Source organism: Rhinolophus hipposideros, assembly GCF_964194185.1.
Source record: "Rhinolophus hipposideros genome assembly, chromosome: 13".
Classification (NCBI taxonomy): domain Eukaryota; kingdom Metazoa; phylum Chordata; class Mammalia; order Chiroptera; family Rhinolophidae; genus Rhinolophus; species Rhinolophus hipposideros.
In genome coordinates this window covers 45,851,404-45,871,729 of record NC_138059.1, presented here as the reverse complement: position 1 = coordinate 45,871,729, position 20,326 = coordinate 45,851,404, and the positions used below count along the sequence as shown (strand labels likewise).

The 20,326-nt window shown below is 36.4% G+C and overlaps 1 protein-coding gene across 7 annotated transcripts in view; it reads right to left on the bottom strand.

Moving 5' to 3' along the window:
• Positions 1-20,326, bottom strand: part of UBE2V2 (ubiquitin conjugating enzyme E2 V2) — a 340,366-nt gene that overhangs the window by 280,121 nt on the left and 39,919 nt on the right. Inside the window, exon 4 of one of the 7 annotated variants that reach the window (XM_081070686.1) lies at positions 14,861-19,484. The exons of 4 other annotated variants lie outside the window; for them this stretch is intronic. In XM_081070686.1, coding sequence (XP_080926812.1) covers positions 19,341-19,484 — 144 coding nt within the window. In that variant the 3' untranslated portion in view covers positions 14,861-19,340. Of the gene's footprint in view, positions 1-14,860; positions 19,485-20,326 lie in introns of those variants that run through there. 2 more of the 7 variants (XM_081070687.1, XM_081070689.1) reach the window with 2 other exon arrangements.

Below are 20,326 nucleotides of genomic sequence, written 5' to 3'. Positions count from 1 at the left end.
GAAAAAATGGACTTCAGGACTATCTAGACTGCACTTATGTGCTCACATATCATAATATAAAAAGTAAGTTCTTCAGAAGAGTCAAAAAGGAAAAGCATATAAATGCTCTGAGGACATTAATTTGGCTTGTAATTAGTCTTCTTTCAGTATACTTTGTTTTCTTATGTACAAATACCCTTCACCCAATCCAGACTCCCTTCACTGGACACAGCACTGAATCCTGTGGGCTACTCTGATTTCTACTGTATTGTATAGTAACAATACACTGCAATAAAACACATCCACACATTTTTCCATCTACATAGTGCCTGATACTAAACAACTCTAGTCTTTGCAAAATTTCACCTTTTATGTTGCTAAAACAAATAAACACATGTCCTAGTTCACTTAAGGAACTTCCTAGAAACAAAACTCTTCTGGACAAACATGAATTTTTGCTCTCAGATCACCAAGGTAATACATGTGCCTATAAGTAGGAGAGAAAGCTTTTCTGGAAAGTAATACATGAAAATGGGTTATGTCATGCTCCTTTATCTCTGTGAGTCTTGTGTCAGCCCTGGTGAATTTCCCCATATGGCTGTCCTGCTTAGCCTGCTTATTTTCAAGTCAGTGTGCTCATGTTCTGTTATTACATTCATCAACAGAACAGAAGAAACAGAGATGATTTTTAAGTAATCCTTTATCCTGAGCACTGCCAAGTCACTCTATTTCTCATTCAGGTTAATGTTTTCTCAGAATTGCCCAGGCTGTTAACCACAATAACGGAATATATTCAGATTTTTAATTTTGTTCAGATTTTCTTTATTTAGTTTAACTTTTAGATGTCTCTGCCACTTCCCAATTCCAGAAACCAATCAGATCCAATTTTAGCAATAACCTCATAGCCTGCCTCTCTCTCTCTGCATCATGCCGACCAAGATAATTTCTTACTTAGGGTTCCTGACTTGGGCCAGTGGTGATATGGAATTGGGGATTGTGTGGAAGACCTCTCACCCCTGCCTGCTGCCTCAAATTGTGCAAATTTAACTGGCTAACTGCACAGGAATTGCCAGGATGTCCAAGGATTCAGATCTGCTCCACCCTGTGATTTAGAAAACTCATCCCATTCATATAAAAATTAAAACACACAAAAGTGACGTGAGCCATATTGTGGCATGAGAGGACCTCCAGATCAATCCCCTTGAATTTACAAGTGGGACAGGTATAATTCAAAAAAGGATTGCTCAATACAAAAACATGTCTGAGACATCATGCACTAAAACATCTCAAGGTGGGCATATCTGAGTGAACAACAGAGATTGGACAGGGAGGGAGAAAAACAGACAGAAGCCAAATATAGCCTAAAACTCAGCATGGCCCCAGCAAACATGCTACCAGCAAAGGGCTGGGGTGTAGCCTCCATGGGCATACCAGACTGGAGGTGGAGAGAAAGAAATCAGGCCTGAGTGGCTGTCACATATTGAGATTAGACCCAGGGTCAGTGGCAGAGAAATGGTGCAAAAAAAATAAATAAATAGCGGTGCTCCAAAGCCCACCAGTACTGGACAAAAGATTCAGCAGATTCAGGGACCTGCCTACCCCACCCCCTGTGGTACTCCAGGAAGTAAAATCCTCATATCAGATCACAAAAGGGCTGTAAAAAATTTTTTGAAAAGTATTCTAGCCTGAGTCATTTGTACTCATTGCAGGTAAACTCACAAGGAAGGGCAAAACCATGGCCACTTGAACCCACTTAGCCCGACTCACCCATCCCCCAACTATCTAGGTGCAACCCGGTAGAGGCTGTTGGGTCAACTCAGAGCAGCACTGCTAGCAATTCTGGCTATAGGAAAGCAGTGCCAGGAGCACACAGGAGACCCATAGCCTGCCACTGCCATAGTCCATAGGAATGGTAGCCTGAAACTGAGGTGACCAGGTGGTAAAAAGTACGCCCATATCCTTGGGGAATATGGAGTATTTTCCAGCCTAAGCAACACCACCCCACAAAGACCCCAAAAGCCCCAGTAATACAGGTTAGAGAAAATAAAAACTTGTGCTTCAGCTCCACCTACTGGAAGACAAAAGAAAGATCTCTACTTATCAATCTGATGAACAGTGAAGTGTTAAATTCTAGAAAACAAACAAAAAATCCCACATTTCATTCCTATAAATTCCCAAACAAAGAAATAATCCATCAAACACTATGAATAACCAAGGTAACAAGGCAGCTCAGAAAGAAAATAAAAAACCCAGTAAATAAAGACGGGGTAAATGTGATTTAAATGACACAATTCAAGGTTGCAGTCCTGAGAAAACTCAACCACACACAAGAAAACTCAGAAATAAAATCAATGAACAAAAAGAATACTTCACTAAAGAGAATAAAACTATAAAAAAAGAAGCAAACAGGAATTCTGGAGCTGTAGAATTCACCAAAAGAATGAAGAATGAATTAGCAATCTTAGAAAAGAAAGCAGACCACATGAAGGAAAGAATTAATGACATAGAAGACAGAAATGGGTCAGGTGGAAGAAGAGTGAGAATCAAGAGTAAAAGAAATGAAAGACACTACTATGAGAACTGACTCCATTAGAAAGAGCAATATAAGAATAATGGGTATACCATAAGCAGAAGAGAGGGAGAAGGGAACAAAGAGCCTTTTCCAACAAATAGTGGAAGAGAACTTCCCAAACCTATGGAAAGAAATGGATCCGCGAATCCAAGAAGTAAACACTTAGTTATTTCAATCCAAAAAAAGCCTTCACCAAGACACATTATGTTAAAACTCTCCAAAATAAGTGACAAAGACAGAATTCTCAAGGCAGACCAGAAAAAGACAAACTATAAAGGAAATTCCATTAGATTATCATTGGATTTTATAACAGAAACCCTACAAACTAGGAGAGAGTGGAATCAAATATCCATATTATTGAAAGAGAAATGATCAGTGAATAATAATTATATTCAGCAAAGTTATCTTTTAGATAAGGAGAAATAAAGACTTTCCCAGACATAGAGAACCTGAGGGAATTTACAAGACCTTCATTACAGAAAATACTGAAGGAGGTTATTCTACACTAAACTTAACGACAAGAAAATACAAAGCTATAAGCAAGATGACTAAGACAGAATCGGGAAGCTGCAACCCTTATTCAGAATAGGGTGTTATACACTTAAATATAACATAAAGGTTAAAGGAGGTAAGAACATCTTTTTTAAAAAAAAGACAATCGCTACTATAACTCAGAAATAAACTCACAGCATAAAGCGGGATAATTTGTAACCACAAAAACATAAAAGGAGCAGAGGAAAAGGATTGAACTTGCATGGATGAATGAAGATAAGATTGAATAAGAAGAAAAAGGACTGGAGCCTCTCATGTCTTTGTGGGGCTTCTGTATTTGCCAAATTAAATTTGTTTTTCCCGTTTAAAGAATGAGGAAGAAGAGGAGGAGGAGGAGGAGGAAAACTACTGTATACCTAAAATTTCCTTTTGCATAACCTGATGATAACTACAAAAAAAATTTTAGAACAGAGACACATAACATTGAAAAAGTGGAAACAAGAAAAAAACATAGAAAACTATCAAACTAAAATAACGACAGAAATACTAGGGGAAAGAAATAATGGACACCCAGACCTACAAGAAAACAAAAGATAAAATACCTATGGGAAATCCTCATATATCAACAATCACCCTAAATGTAAATGGAATGAACTCACCAATTAAAAGTCACAGAGTAGTGGCTTAAATCAAAAATTAAAACCCAACTATATGCAGCATTCAGGACACACATCTCAGCTGCAAGGACAAATATAGACTCAGAGTGAAGTGGTAGAAAATGATGCTTGAACCAACTAAAATCGAGAACAGTAGATGTAGCCATGCTTACATGTATATCTGACAAAATAGACTTCAAGATAATAAAAAAAGTTAACAGACAAACAACCCATCAAAGAACTCTTTGCTCATCACGCAGAACAGCTAAGAGACTCATGGAAGGATTACTTGAAGGTGCGCAAATTGGGCAAGCAGGGGAATAAGGAAAAGAGCGGAGTGGAAACGCGCAGGCCCGTGGTAGAATCGAGGCCGGCGGCAGCGGTGGCGGCGTCAATAACCCACAGCTCTAAAGACACAGGGGTCCCCAGGGCGGAACAGAGAATACAAAAGCCAGGAGGGCCCAGCTTAAGAGGCACAAGATTCAAAATATCCAGAGGCCAACTCCAGACCAAACCAGAGTACTACTGTGTTTGACCTACAAGTCACACACCCAGAGGGAATTCTCTGCAGGCACAAGAGCCCACAGAGGCCAAACCACATTTAAGATCAATCCTCACGCAGCAGAACCCCCTGCGGTGGGGGGAGCCAAGTCTCACAGCTAGTCAGCCTAGGAGTTAACCCCACCTACTCACAAGCGAAAAGCAAGTAAAGATCTTCTTGAACAGAACACTATACAAAACACAAGAGTCACCTTTGGAGCACATGCAGAGGAGAAGAACGAAGAAGTGCAAGTCAAATACAAAGGACACATACTACATAAGATAACCCAGCAAGAACTAAGAACTCTAGGGGATCAACCCAATACATCAAACCGAACACAGAGAGTCAGACAGAATGGGGAAACAAAGAAACATGTCCCAAATAAAAGAACAGAAGAAACCTCCACAACTGGAACCAAATGAAGCAGAGGTAACCAACCTATCAGCAACAGAGTTCAGAACACTGGTGATAAGAATGTTTAAGGAGCTTAGAGAAGACATAAAGAAGGATGTAGAAATCATAACAAACAACCAGTTAGAACTAAAGAACACAATTACCAAAATTAAGAACTCACTTGAGGGAATTACCAGCAGGTTAGATGAAGCAGAGGATCAAATCAGCGACTTAGAAGACAAGTTAGCAGAGATCACCCAAACAGAACAACAGAAAGAAAAAAGAATAAAAACAATGAAGATGGTTTAAGAGACCTCTGGGATCACATCAAGCGCAACAACATGCACATGATAGGAACACCAGAAGGTGAAGAGAGGAAGCAAGGGATTGAGAACATATTTGAAGTAATAATGTCCGAAAACTTCCCTAACTTGATGAAGGAAACCAACATACAAGCCCAGGAAGTGCAGAGAGTTCCAACCAGGATAAACCCAAACAGGCCCACACCAAGACACATTATACTAAAAATGGCAAAGCTTAAAGACAAAGAGAGAATCCTAAAAGCAGCAAGAGAAAGACAGAGGGTTACATACAAGGGAACTTTCATAAGACTATCAAATGACTTTTCTACAGAAACATTGAAGGCCAGGAGGGAGTGGCAGGAGATACTCAAAGTGATGGAAATCAAAGGCCTACAACCTAGATTGCTTTATCCAGCAAGGGTATCATTTAAACTTGATGGACAGATACAGAGCTTCCCAGAAAATAATAAGCTAAAGAAATTTATTACCACCAAGCCAGCATTGCAAGAAACTCTAAAAGGATTTCTGTAAATAGAAGAAAGATGAAAACAATCTAACTACAAATTTAAAAATGGCAATAACTATGTACCTATCAATAATCACTTTAAATGTAAATGGATTAAATGCTCCAATCAACAGACATAGGGTGGCTGAATGGATAAGGAAGCAAGACCCTTGTATATGCTGTATAAAAGAGACTCATTTCAGATCAAAAGACACACACAGGCTGAAAGTGAAGGGTTGGAGTAAGATATTTCATGCAAATGGAAATGAGAAAAAAGCTGGAGTTGCAATACTTATATCTGACAAAATAGATTTCAAAATGAAGAACATATTAAAAGATAAAGATGGGCATTATATAATGATAAAGGGATCGATCCAACACGAGGACATAAACCTAGTAAACATCTATGCAACCAACATAGGAGCACCTAAATATATAAAACAGGTACTGACTGAAATAAACACAGAGATCAACAGTAACACTATCATAGTAGGGGACTTCAACACACCTCTGATAACAAGGGACAGGTCTTCCAGACAGAAAATCAATATGGAAACAACAGCCTTAAATGATACATTGGACCACTTGGATTTAATCAATATTTTCAGAGCATTTCACCCCAATGCTGCAAAATACACATTTTTCTCATGCGCACATGGAACATTTTCCATGATAGACCATATGTTAGGCCACAGAACAAGTATTGATAAATTTAAGAAAATTGAAATCATACCAATTGTCTTCTCTGATCACAGTACTATGAAATTAGAAATGAACTACAGGATAAAAACTGGAAGACACACCAATTCATGGAGGCTGAATAACTTATTACTAAATAATGAATGGGTCAAGCAGGAGATCAAGGCAAAAATCCAAAGATATCTCAAGACAAATGAAAATGAAAGCACCACGACCCAAAATCTATGGGATACCGTGAAAGCAGTCCTAAGAGGGAAATTCATAGCATTGCAGGCCTACCTAAAGAAACAAGAAACATCACTAATCAACAGTTTATCTTCACACTTAAGGGATTTGGAAAAAGAACAGCAAAATAAGCCCAAAGGGAGTACAAGGAAGGAGATAATAAAGATCAGAGCAGAAATAAATGAACAATTTAACAATTGTCACCCAAATAAACTTTTTAAAAAAATCTCAATGGCATTTTTTAAAGAAATAGAACAAAAAGATCATCAGATTTGTATGGAACCACAGAAGACCCCCGAATAGCCAAAGAGATCCTAAGAAAAAAGAACGATGCTGGAGGTATCAGACTCCCTGACTTCAGCTTGCACTATAGGGCAACAATAATCAAAACAGTAAGGTATTGGCAGAAAAACAGACACACAGACCTATGGTGTGGAATTGAGAACCCAGAAATAAACCCACATAAATATGGACAGATAACTTTTGACACAGAAGCAGAAAACATACACTAGAGAAAAGACAACCTCTTCAATAAATGGTGCTTGGAGAATTGGAAAGCCATGAGCAACAGAATTAAACAAGACTGCTATCTGTCACCATGTACCAAAATTAACTCAAAGTGGATCATAAGACCCGAAACAGTAAACTGCATAGAAGAAAACATAGGTACTAAACTTATGGACCTTGGGTTCAAAGAGCAAGTTATGAATTTGACCTCAAAGGCAAGGGACATCAAGGCTAACATAAATGAATGGGACTATAGCAAACTAAAAATCTTCTGCACAGCAAAAGAAACCATCAACAGAATGAAGAGGCAACCAACTGAATGGGAGATTTTTGCAAACAATGCTTCCGATAAGGGACTAATATTTGAAATATATAAGAAACTCATCCAATTAAACAACAAAAAAACAAACAATCGAATTAAAAAATGGGCAGAGGAGAAAATGGGCTGAAGAGACATTTCTCCAAAGAGGACATACAAATGGTCAACAGACATATGAAAAACTGCTGAACATCACTAATCATCAGAGAAATGCAAATAAATACGACAATAAAATACAACCTCACTCTGGTCAGAATGGCTATCATCAACAAATCAGCAAATAACAAGGAGGTATCAACTCACACCAGTTAGAATGCTTATCATCAACAACACAAATAGTAACAAGTGTTGGAGAAGTTGTGGAGAAAAAGGAACCCTCATACACTGTTAGTGGGAATGCAGACTGGTGCAGCCGCTATGGAAGGCAACGGGGAGGTTCCTCAAAAAATTACAAATAGAATTACCATATGATCCAGTAATCACTCTCCTGGGTATTTACCCAAAAAATCTGAAAACATTTATCCATAAAGACATGTGCTCCAATGTTCACTGCAGTTTCATTTACGGTGGCCAAGACATGGAAACAACCAAAGTGTCCTTCTATAGATGAATGGATAAAGAAGTTGTGGTATACACACAATGGAATACTATTCTACCATAAAAGGTGAAATAGTATCATTTGGAACAACATGAATGGATCATGAGATTATAATGCTAAGTGAAATAAGTCAGACAGAAAAAGTAGAGAACCGTATGATTTCACTGATACATGGTATATAAAACTGAAAACAAAAGAACAAGACAAACAAGTGAAGAAACAAAAACTCATAGACATAGACAATAGTTTAATGCCTACCAGAGGGTAAGGGGGAGATGGAGGTTGGTAGATGAGGGTAAAGGGAATCAAATATATGGTGATGGAAAGAGAACTGACTCTGGGTTGTGAACACAAAATGTGATATATAGATGATGTATCACAGAATTGTACACCTGAAATCTATGTAACTTTACTAACAATTGTCACCCCAATAAACTTTAATTAAAAAAAAAGTCTGTATTTCCAGCAGGTCAGTGAGTGTGGCAATAAGTACGTTGAATGAATGCATAAATAAATTACATCAACACCACGTCTAATGTATAACTTGTATCAGGGTAGAAAAACAAAGCAAATAATTATAAATATTAATACTCACATGACCATGGAAAGGGCAGGAGTAAAGCTCGGATTCAGAGGCAACATGAGCGAGGCAACATAAACACAACTGTCCTGTTTGACCATCTCTTACGTCTGTCTCTCTAGGCCAGCTTGTCGTCCCAGACTGGTTTCTCCCTCAGTGAGAATTACGGTCCATAGCCTCTCCACCTTCCTTGTATCACAAACATCTGCCACCAAGGGGAAAACGGCCAATGTCAACTCCTTAAAGAGTCAGGCAATGGCTGCCTGCCACATTGCTTTTCAAACTTTGTTGCAAATTATACTAACTCATTAAAATTTCAATCCAGATTAGAACGTAACTATTTAGAAACTGAGCTGATGAGAAATTTCTGGAAGTCATTATAAGGTTTTAATTTGCACCTTTATCCTTTGCTTAAGGACAATGCAGAAAACAAGTATATTTAATAACAGAAATAATTTTCAGTGATTAAAATACTTTCTCACACAAAGGTGGCTCATGACGTAACTATTCCCCATCTTTGATTCTAGTACGATTCACCTTTAACATAGCTTACTCCTGACAAGTAGCTAACTTCTCCCTTGTCCAGAGAACACATCTTGAAACTCAGTGGTAATCAAATATTTAGAGCCATCATTTTTACATGAGAAATTTTTCTCAAAAGAAATGGTTTCTGGGGGGTGGGAGATGAGGGTGTGGAGGATCAAATATATGGTGATGGAAGGAGAACTGACTCTGGGTGGTGAACACACAATGGGATTTATAGATGATGTAATACAGAATTGTACACCTGAAATTATGTAATTTCATTAACAATTGTCACCCCGTTAAAAAAAAAAAGAAATGGTTTCAAAATTACAGAACAGTTATAGTCACCCAAAAGTGTTAACAAGGAGGCTTTAGATAAAATAACAATACAACCTCAGAAAAAGAAATGCCCGTAGTACTTGGAATGCATTAAGAGGCTTTCTACCAATCCCACAATGTAGGTGCTAAAGTTCAGAACCAGAAAAAAGGAATGAAAATAAAGATCATTCAATAGACAATATTGAAAATCACTTAACTATATAGTAAATTATTATACTGACAAATACCTATTATGTGTCTATTTGTATCTCTCATGTATCAATTTGCCCCATTATTTAAAAGTATTTGAGAAATACATATTTAAAAAAAAAACAAACCTCAACATTTTAGCAACAGTGAGAACTAAGGAGGCCCCACTCTTCTTTTCCCTCTTCTACTGGAAGCTGGCATTTCTGTGACATTGTCCAATAATTTGCATACCTGACCATTCCTTCAGTGCTTATGCCAACATTAGAAGGGCAAAGTTGGTAGTGACAGTGGGCAGAACACATTCCATGCTAAGTGAGGAGATCACTGGAACTTTTTTTTAGAAATACAGAACCTCAGGTCCCATCCCACACCTACTGAATTAAAATACGCATTTTTAACAAACCCCCAGGAATGCCATTAAAATCTGAGAAGCAGGGAGTACAAGGAAGGAGATAATAAAGATCAGAGTAGAAATAAATGAAATAGAAACCAGAAAAACAAAAGATCAATGAATCTAAGAGTTGCTTCTTAGAGAAGATAAACAAAATCGACAAACCTTTAGCCAGAGTCATAAAAAAAGAGGACCCAAATTAATAAAATCAGAAATGAAAGAAAAGTGACAACAGACACCACAGAAATACAAAAAATTTTAAGAAATTACTATGAGCAAACAAACTATGCCAACAAATTTGAGAATCTGGAAGAAATGGACAATTTCTAGAGGCGTACAACCTTCCAATGATAACTCACAAGAAACAAAAACCTGAATAGACTGATTACCACCAGGGAAATTGAATCAGTAATCAAAATCTCCCAACAAACAAAAGCCCTGGATAAGATGGCTTTACAGGTGAATTTTTCAAAACGTTCAAAAAAGAATTATCACCTATAATCCTCAAGCTCTTCCAAAAATCCAGAAAGAGGTAAGACTCCCAAACACTTTTTACGGAGCCACTATCACCCTGATCTCAAAATCAGACAAAGACACCAACAAAAAAAATAACTACAGGCCGATATCGCTAATGAACATAGATGCAAAAATCCTCAACAAAATATTAGCAAACAGAATTCAGCAATACATTAAAAAGATCATACACCATGATCAAGTGGGATTCATCCCTGGTATGCAGGGGTGGTTCAACATCCGCAAATTAATTAATGTGATACACCACATTAACAAAATGAAAAATAAAAATCACATGATCATATCAATAGATGCAGAAAAAGCATTTGATAAAATCCAGTAACCATTTATGATAAAAACCCTTAAAGTGGGAATAGAGGGATCATATCTTAACATAATAAAGGCCATATATGACAAACCCACAGATAACATCATACTCAGTGAGGAAAAGCTAAAACCATTCTCCTTAAGATCAGGAACAAGAGAAGGTTGCGCACTTTCTCCCCTTCTACTCAATATAGTGCTGGAAGTTCTAGCCACAGCAATCAGACAAGATAAATGAAAGGCATCCAAATCGGTAAGGAGGTAAAATTGTCATTATATGCAGATGATATGATACTATATATAGAGAACCCTAAAGACTCCACCAAGAAACTATTTGAGCTGATAGATGAATTTAGTAAAGTAGCAGGATACAAAATTAATATTCAGAAATCAGCTGCATTTGTATATACCAATAATAACACATCAGAAGGAGAAATTAAGAAAACCATCCCATTTACAATTGCTTCAAAGTCTGTAAAATACCTGGGAATAAATTCAACCAAAGAAGTAAAAGATCTGTACTCAGAAAATTGTAAGACACTGAAGAAAGAAATGAAAGAAAATACAAATAGATGGAAACACATACCATGTTCATGGATAGGAAGAATTAATATCGTTAAAATGTCCACACTGCCTACGGCAATATACATATTCAACGCAATTCCTATTCAACCACCAAACTATCAAACTACATTTTTCACAGAAATAGAACGTATAATTTTAAAATTTATATGGGACCATAAAAGACCTCGGATAATCTCAGCAATCTTGAGAAATAAGAACAAAGTGGGAGGTGTAATGATACCTGACATCAAATTATGCTACAAGGCTACAGTAATCAAAACAGCATGGTACTGGCATAAAAACAGACACATAGATCAATGGAACAGAATAGAGAGTCCAGAAATAAATCCATGCCTATGTGGCCATTTGATCTATGACAATGGAAGCAAGAATGTATGCTGGGTTAAAGACAGTTTATTCAATAAATGGTCCTGGGAAACCTGGACAGACACATGCAAAAAAATGAAGCTGAACCACCTCCTTTCACCATATACAAAAATAAATTCAAAGTGGCTGAAAGACTTAAATGTAAGATCTGAAACCATAAAATTCCTAGAGGAAAATATAGGAAGAAACTTCACAGACATTACCCAGAGTAAGATTTTTACTGATATATCCCCTCGCGGGAGGAAGTAAGAGAAAAAATAAACAGGTGGGATTACATCAAACTAAAAAGTTTTTTCACAGCAAAGGAAACCATCAATGAAACAAAAAGGGATCCTACTGAATGGGAAAAGATACTTGCCAATGATATATCTGATAAGGAGTTAATATCACAAATTTATAAAAAACTCAGCTCAACTCCAAAAAAACAAACAACCCAATTAAAAAACGGGCAGAGGACATGAAGAGACATTTTTCTAAAACGGACATACAGATGGCAAACGGACATGAAGAAATGCTCAACCTCACTAACCATCAGAGAAATGCAAATAAAAACCACAATGAGATACCACCTCACCCCAGTCAAATGGCTGTCATCAATAAATCAACAAACAACAAGTGCTGGCTCCGATGTGGAAGAAAGGGAACCCTTGTGCACTGTTGGTGAGATTGCAGTTTGGTGCAGCCACTATGGAAAACAGTATGGAGGTATCTCAAAAATCTGAAAATGGAACTCCCTTATGATCCTTCAATTCCATTCCTAGTTATCTATCCGGAGAAATCCAAAACTCTAATTCAAAAAACTTTATGCACTCCTATGTTTATTGCAGCACGTTACACAATAGCCAAGATATGGAAACAACTGCAATGTCCATCAGTAGATGACTGGTTTAAGAAACTGCAGTACATTTATACAATGGAGTATTACACAGCCATAAAGAAGAAAAAATCTTACCATTTGCAACAACATGGAAGGACCTAGAGAACATTGTTAAGTGAAATAATTCAAAGACAAATACAGTATTATCTCACGTATATGTGGAATCTAAAGAAAAGAATAAGTAAATGAACTAATCAGAAACAGTTTTGGAGACAAAGAGGAAAAACAGGGTTGCTAGATGGGCGGGGGGTGGGGATAAGGGGGAAGGTGAGGGGATTAGAAAACAGTCAGTAACCACAAGATGGACACGGGGTTTTGAAAATTAATTTGGGGATTGTAATCAATAATGTTGTAAAGATTTTGTAGGGTATCCGATGGACACTTGTCTCATTAGGGAGACCTCCTCAGGGATGATGTAGATGCCTGATCACTGCATTGTACACCTGAAGCTGAAGCTGAACAATAATGAATGTCAACTACAAGTTTGTGTTTGTGTGTGTGTGTGTGTGTGTGTGTGTGTGTGTGTGTGTGTATGTATGTATGTATGTATATACTTACAAGAAGCGGAGTACAGCATTAGGAATAGAGACAGTGGAAATGTAATGGCTCTGTGCGATGTCAGATAGTGTTTGCAGGGAGGGGGGTTCACACAGTGGGAGGAAAAAAAATCTGAGCACTGGTCTATGCCACTGAATTAAATCCTTTCAAAAGACAGACTGTACACTACATGTGAATAAAACTCATTCTGTGTGACCCCACGGGACCAGCAATGTTCGATACACAGTATTCTATGCTGTTTAAAACACACATTTGTGACTGAAAAATCAAAGAACTTAGCACTGAAGGTATCTCAGAACTCGTCTACTCCAATTTCCTTTTTGTGGATCAAAAAACCATTACAAAGAATGGTGAGCTATCCAAAATCTAATAGATTTTTTAATGACAATATAACTATGTAAAAATTTGCCAAACAGGAATGATGAGCAAAATCAGTATTTAGGTATGGTTTATATTCACTTTAAAAGACATGCTATCAATTTTAATAGTTGTAGATGTTCAAGAACCTTAGAAATTTAGTCCTAAGAGGGTAGGTGCTCCTTCTGAATGCTCTCCGAATACCAATACTTTACCTCTCTTGGCATCTGTCACTAAGTAAATTGCTTATTTGCATACCACTAAGCCCCACTAGACTATATAACCCATGAGAAGAGGCTGTGTTATACCACTGTATACATGCCTAGTGGACTACAGGAACCTAATATTTTTGAATGAAATTAACTGATCAAAATCACACAAATGGTGAAGCCAGGATTGAAGGCCAATCTTTTAATACATGGCAGGGAAATTATTAGCAAATATTATTAATATAATCTACATTTTAACTTTGACTAGATAAAAACATGAGGACACTGTTGTCAACGAGAGTAACAGTGATAGGTTGAGAAAAAGATCTGCAAATCAGAGTGATAAAGAAATTAGGAGAGTACCCTGGTTAATAAAGGGAACAAGAATAATAAGCATTACATAACAGAGGTGGTAAACAAAGGGCACAGGGGTAGAAAGGAGTCAGAGCACAGCAAATGGTTCAACCTGGTAATTCTCATGAGTACCTTTCAAATTATTGGTTAGTGTTAATGTAAAAGGAATATGAAGGGGATCACATTCAAGATAATGGAGAAAACAAAACTGAAAGATCTTAAGGGAGTTTAAAGGAAGGATTCACTCAACAGAAAACAAAACAGAGTTGGTAACAAGAAAAACAGAGGTGACCATAAGCTGATAGAAACAGAGATAGAGAGATTACAGCTAAACGAGATTCACCACAAAAATGATGGCACAGGAGTCATGAACAGAGAAGGAGGGGCCACTTTTGACTGCAGTTTACTTTCTAAACCAATAAATACATTCAGCCTCCCTTACCATTGAGCTTGGGGAATCACACCATTTAGCTTCATAATATCATTAAAATGTGTTACCCTAGTTCAAAATGTTATTAATATATCAAGTTATCGACCATCACCATAGATAATTTTTATTCTTATACAGGGCCACAACCACAAAATGAATTACCACTGTAATTCTTTATAGTCAAGGTTTTAAGACAATTTTAGTCTCAAGGTGGAATCAAAAGACTAGGAAGTTTTAGTTCTCTGCAGGTACTGTCTCTAGCTAATAGAAACGAACAGAGGTGGACTTATAATTCTATTTATACCAAATGAAGTTCAAATAACATGACAAAGATGTTTTAGTAGCAGTCTGGCAAGAGAAAAAAGATAAAATTTGAGGTCCAAAAGCACACCATAGTATAGACATAGGGGGAAAAAAGCCAAGAAGAGGCAACACCAATATTTGTATTTCAAGGAGAGATTAAACAAAATATCCTGAATATTACATTATTTCACATTTTAATTACTGTAAACTCTTAGGAATTTTGTTAGATGAGAATACCCTACTAAGGATTTAAACAGCATGGCAACCTCTTCATATCCTATTATTTTTTTCTTTTATCGTGTACTCATTCCATGAGTTCCCCAAACTCCCTTATTGACAAAATGGTTTTGAATTGTCATTTGTTTTTAGTATCATCAAATACCTGTATTAATTTTCTCTTCAGAAAATGCTTATGGTGTTTTACTTTCAATGCTCCACAATACTTTTTAAATAGCCAACATTTTCAGTATGAACTGTAAGATTTACATCTACTCTTTATAACATCTATAAGGCATATTAATTTTAGCATAAAAGATATTCTATTTCCATGCTTTTCCTGCTTTTTAGTAAACACAGTACTGGGTGGGAATTTACTGCTAATGCTCCAATCAATTCTGTAATACAACACATCCATTCCTTTTTATGTTTCTATTTTATATACAAAATATATACACTTCCCAAAATCTTAAGAGTTGCAATCTTTTTTGTGAAAATAACTAAAAGTCAATCAAGTTGGCACTGGGAAATTACATAGATATTTATCAGAAAAGTAAAACCAGTGCCTTTTAGATCCTTACCAGCAATAAATGATACTATGATTCCACATATGTCAAAACACATATTTGTAAAAGGAAATCTGAAAAAAATTCCTTAAATACCTCCCAAAGTCCAATTATTCACAATACTAGAGTTTATCAATAGGACTTATAGTCTTTAAAAATGTATGTGAGAACACAGTCATGTGCTCATTACAAGAGTGAACAAAGTTTTGACCAAAGTCTACAATTTCCTGATGCACTGACCAGAACCACCCAAAGTCATACACTCCAAATCTATTAAGGAAATGCATTAATATTTTCCAGCTGTGCCCTCTAAATTTTCAAAACAATATGAATTTCACATGTATTTGTCAATAACAACATATATTTAGTGGGAAATATATAAATCAGTGAATTGATATTAATTCAGACTAATAAATTATATGAGAGTCAAACTAATTCACTCTCCAATCATTTATCCAAATATGAAGTATGACAAATTCCTTTAAAGGATAATTTAAAATTATAAAATTGTATCGTACACCCCAAAGACTTAAATACCATTAACTAGCTTTACAAATGTTTATGTTCCAAAATTCTAAAACTCCAAACCAAATAGAATTACTTAAAAATACTTTTTTTTAAAAGTTTAAATTAACAATTATGAAAATTAGTAAATTAAAGCATAACAACACTGACCTAACAGGACAAGAATTTTATTTTTGTAATCTTTATTAAGATCATCCCCTAGGGTCTCACCTGCTACCCTTTTAAACAAATTTCAAAGGCAAATTTACAATTCATTTAAGTTAATATCACACATCCTACAACCTTAGCCACTTTATAAAACAAAGGAAAAACAGCTTCAAAACTGCTATCTTGGGGCCAACCTGGTGGCTCAGGCAATTGGAGCTCTGTGCTCCTAACTCCAAAGGCTGCCGGTTCGATTCCCACATGGGCCAGTGGGCTCTCAACGACAAGGTTGCCGGTTCAATTCCTCGAGTCCCACAAGGGATGGTGGGCAGTGCCCCATGCAAGTAGCAACGACAACTGGACCTGGAGCTGGGCTGCACCCTCCACAACTAAGATTGAAAGGACAACAACTTGACTTGGAAAAAAAAGTCCTGGAAGTATACACACTGTTTCCCAATAAAGTTCTGTTCCCCTTCCTTAATAAAAAAAAAAAAAAAGTCTTAAAAAAAAAATTCTATCTTACAAAAATTAATATAACACTGGGTCTTATATTAATTTTTGCTCCAAAAGACACATTAGAGCTGACTGTCCAACTAGGTCTTATTTTCGGAAAAACACAGTAGAAATATTACAATTAAGAGTGGCTCTATGGGCGGACTGGTGGCTCAGTTGGTTAGAGCACCAGCTCTGGGCAACGGGGTTGTAGGTTCAATTGCACAGGGGCCAGCGAGCTGCACCCTCCGCTACTAGAATGAAGTCAATGAGCTGCTGCTGAGCTCCCAGGTGGCCAGATGGCTCAGCTGGTTGGAGCGCCAGCTCTCAACCACAAGGTTGCCGGTTGGACTCCTGCAATGGATGGTGGGTTGTGCCCCCTGCAACTAAGATTGAACATGGCACCTTGAGCTGAGCTGCTGTTGAGCTACCAGATGGCTCAGTTGGTTGGAGCGCGTCCTCTCAACCACAAGGTTGGTGGTTCAGCTGCGCCCCTGCAACTAAGATTGAAAGGACAGCTTGGATGGCGCTATTGAGTCCTGGGAAAAACACAACTACTGTTCCCCAGTAAAAAGTCCAGGAAATACACATTGCTCCCCAATAAAGTCCTGTTTCCCTTCCCCAATAAAATCTTTTTTAAAAAAAATCTGACGCTATCAGTTTTAAAAAAAAAAAAAAAGTGGCTCTATATTAACTCCTTTTACAATCAACCAGTGTGTCTTAATTGCTATGTACATCTTGACTGTGACATGCAAAATAGATCCTGCTTTGGAAATTGGCTAATTGGCATGCAGAATTCCATGCAGAGAGCCATTGTCCCGAAAACAAAAGAGGAGAAATAAACATTATAAGGTCAACTCAAACAACATACACTTGGGTGGGGAATAAAACTCTTCACAATAGTGAATATGGGGAAAGAGGAAAAATGATCAAGGTATCCAGATTCTCAGACAACTAACATATAAGTAATTTAACAGCATTCAAATGGTTACTAGCTCCAAAGTATGACACATCACGTATTCCACGTGGAAAAGAAGTTATTAAAGAGACTGATTTAGACCATCAGTAACCATCAGACTCTTATATATAACATCAGTGGAATTCAATTTAATCTCCTTCAACCATTTAAAAATTTTAAGAATGTATTCCAAGGTAATAGTTCATTTCAAACTTATTTTAAATTATACATGCATTAATTTTTATCTACATATTCTGTGTCAATTTAAAGCATTTTAAACATCTTTGAAAATTAGAATAGCCATGTTGAAATTAAAAGTTTAGACAAATTAACAATGACTAAGAAACAATAGCTCAAAGCTTTAAATTTCAATGAACTTGATAAAAATATTGTCAGGGGATGTTTGAGAAATTTGTCCTTGTTACCTAATCACCTTTCTATTTTGTTTTCAGTGAATTCCCTAAGAAAAGAGAATCTTCACCAAAACAGTATATCTAGTGGTTTGAAATGAAAAAGTGACCAAACACCTCACATCACGTGGGTAAAAGCAGAACATACAAGAAACTATCAGTTCAGAATTATATATATGCCAAAGTGGAAGTTAAGTGAAATGGATAAAATTATTCCCAGATAGTATTAAATTATTGATAGAAGAAATGTCACAGGAAAACAAAGAAAAAAAGAAGAAGAAAAAGTGGAATGTATATTTGGATGATTTGCAATTATAATTCAATAAAAATTGCTAGAATTTCAACATATTTTTAATATATTCCTGGTGAAATCAAAGTCAAAATATAATACCTGGAATTCCTCCCTCACTAAAGAAACTTAAAATAATCAGGTAATTTGTTCTCTGAAATACACCGCAAATTCCAATTACAAGAAGTATACAAAATAGGGCAAATAGTAAAAGGTGTGTATGGATGAAAAGCTACAATAATTCCAATTTTTGATAGCAAGATACTGTACATATACCACATCAATATAATAGAAATGGCACACTTTCTGAGGACACGATCCATGTTTTATTTACATTTTAAGACTAACTTTAATCTCAAAATCACATATCCATACACCTATTTCCTTTTCGTTGATTTCACTTAAACTTAAATGCATGGTTTGTCAAACAAAGACTGTAAACAAATATTTACCATGTCTGCTACATGTAACACACAGGAACATCTCTTAACAGAAATTCATCGACCTTCCCCACAACATTTTTTTATTATAAATACAGGTATCAAAACAATTCTGGACATACTTTTGATACTACTAGTAGTCAGCACCCACACCACTTCAAAAATTAAAACAATTTGTGACAATATTCATTGTACCTGTTACTTTACTAGACAATTTAAAATGAAAACTGCTTCCCTAAGAGAGAGGGATAAAGCATGCCATTTCCTTTTCCTTCTTGAGCTTTTTACTTTCTAGAAATACACATGCTTCCACAGCTATCTGACACTTCTCACCACACTTTCATCTTGTAAGCCTTAATTCTATTTTGAATACTCCAGGTTTATGTTTAAATGACAGTGCCTTAAAAAAAAAATTGTGCTGCATTTTTCCTCCTGTTACCTGAAAACATAATAGGTGTATATATATTAAATATATTCTTACAAATGTCCCAGTCATGTTTACCAGCTGGAATTCTTTTACTTAATGTGTGGGTATTTTGCATTGTGATATTCAATCAAGACATTAACATGAGTAGAAGACTGTTGATTTAAGACAAGTTTGAGATCCAAAATTTAATTGTATGTTTGTCCTTCTGGTGGTTGTGGAAGCTTCATATTTTCTTTGGACATCATTAGACGTCTTAGCTCTTGGAGTACAACTTTAATGCTATATGAATTTTGCCATTTTGCTAACACTGGTATGCTCCGTGCATCCACCTGAAAGGAGGGAAAAAGTAAAATTAACTACGAAGCTTCAAGTACTATGGCACCAATTTATTAAACATATTTTAATAAGTCCTTTTAAAAATTCATTGCCTCACTCTATTTTCACAAAAGATAACATTATGACTGCAGGTTCATATAATATTTTGAAAAAATATTCCTTCTTTATCAGGTGTTTTCTATAATCTGTGTCTTGTCTGTGTGCTTTTCTATATTTTACAAATAAACACGTAGTGAACTTGGATTCTCAGAAATAAAAATCCTCATATTAAATAACTACATTGTAAACATGTTTACCAATTCCTTTTTTTTTAACTATTATTTATTTTAAGTGTTTTTCCAGGACCCATAAGCTCCAAGTCAAATAGTTGTTTCAATCTAGTTGTGGAGAGCGCAGCTCACAGTGGCCCACGTGGGGATGAAATTGGCCACCTTGTTGTTAACAGTACCACGCTCTAACCAACTGAACTTAACTGTCTGCCTCTACCAATTCCTTCTTGATGAAATAAGGTTGAAAGATTCCTCCCCATTTCCAATGCTACTACCAAAAATCTGTGCATTTATCTCCAATGGAATTTAGGAAAGAACTGTGAACCTGATCTCTGCTTTGAGATTTTTCTTTCCAATGTATTCTATGCACTGTCCTAAATTAATCTTCCACTGTGGAAGACTGATAGAATGGGATTGGAGCTCCTTCAGAGCCTCATTCCAAGGTAACTGCCATCACTTGACCTATCTGGCAGTTCCCTGGAAAACACTATTCACGAGGTTTTTCTTTATCTGACCTCAGAACTCACCCACTGGGTACTGCCTATGCTCCACCCATAACTGCCACC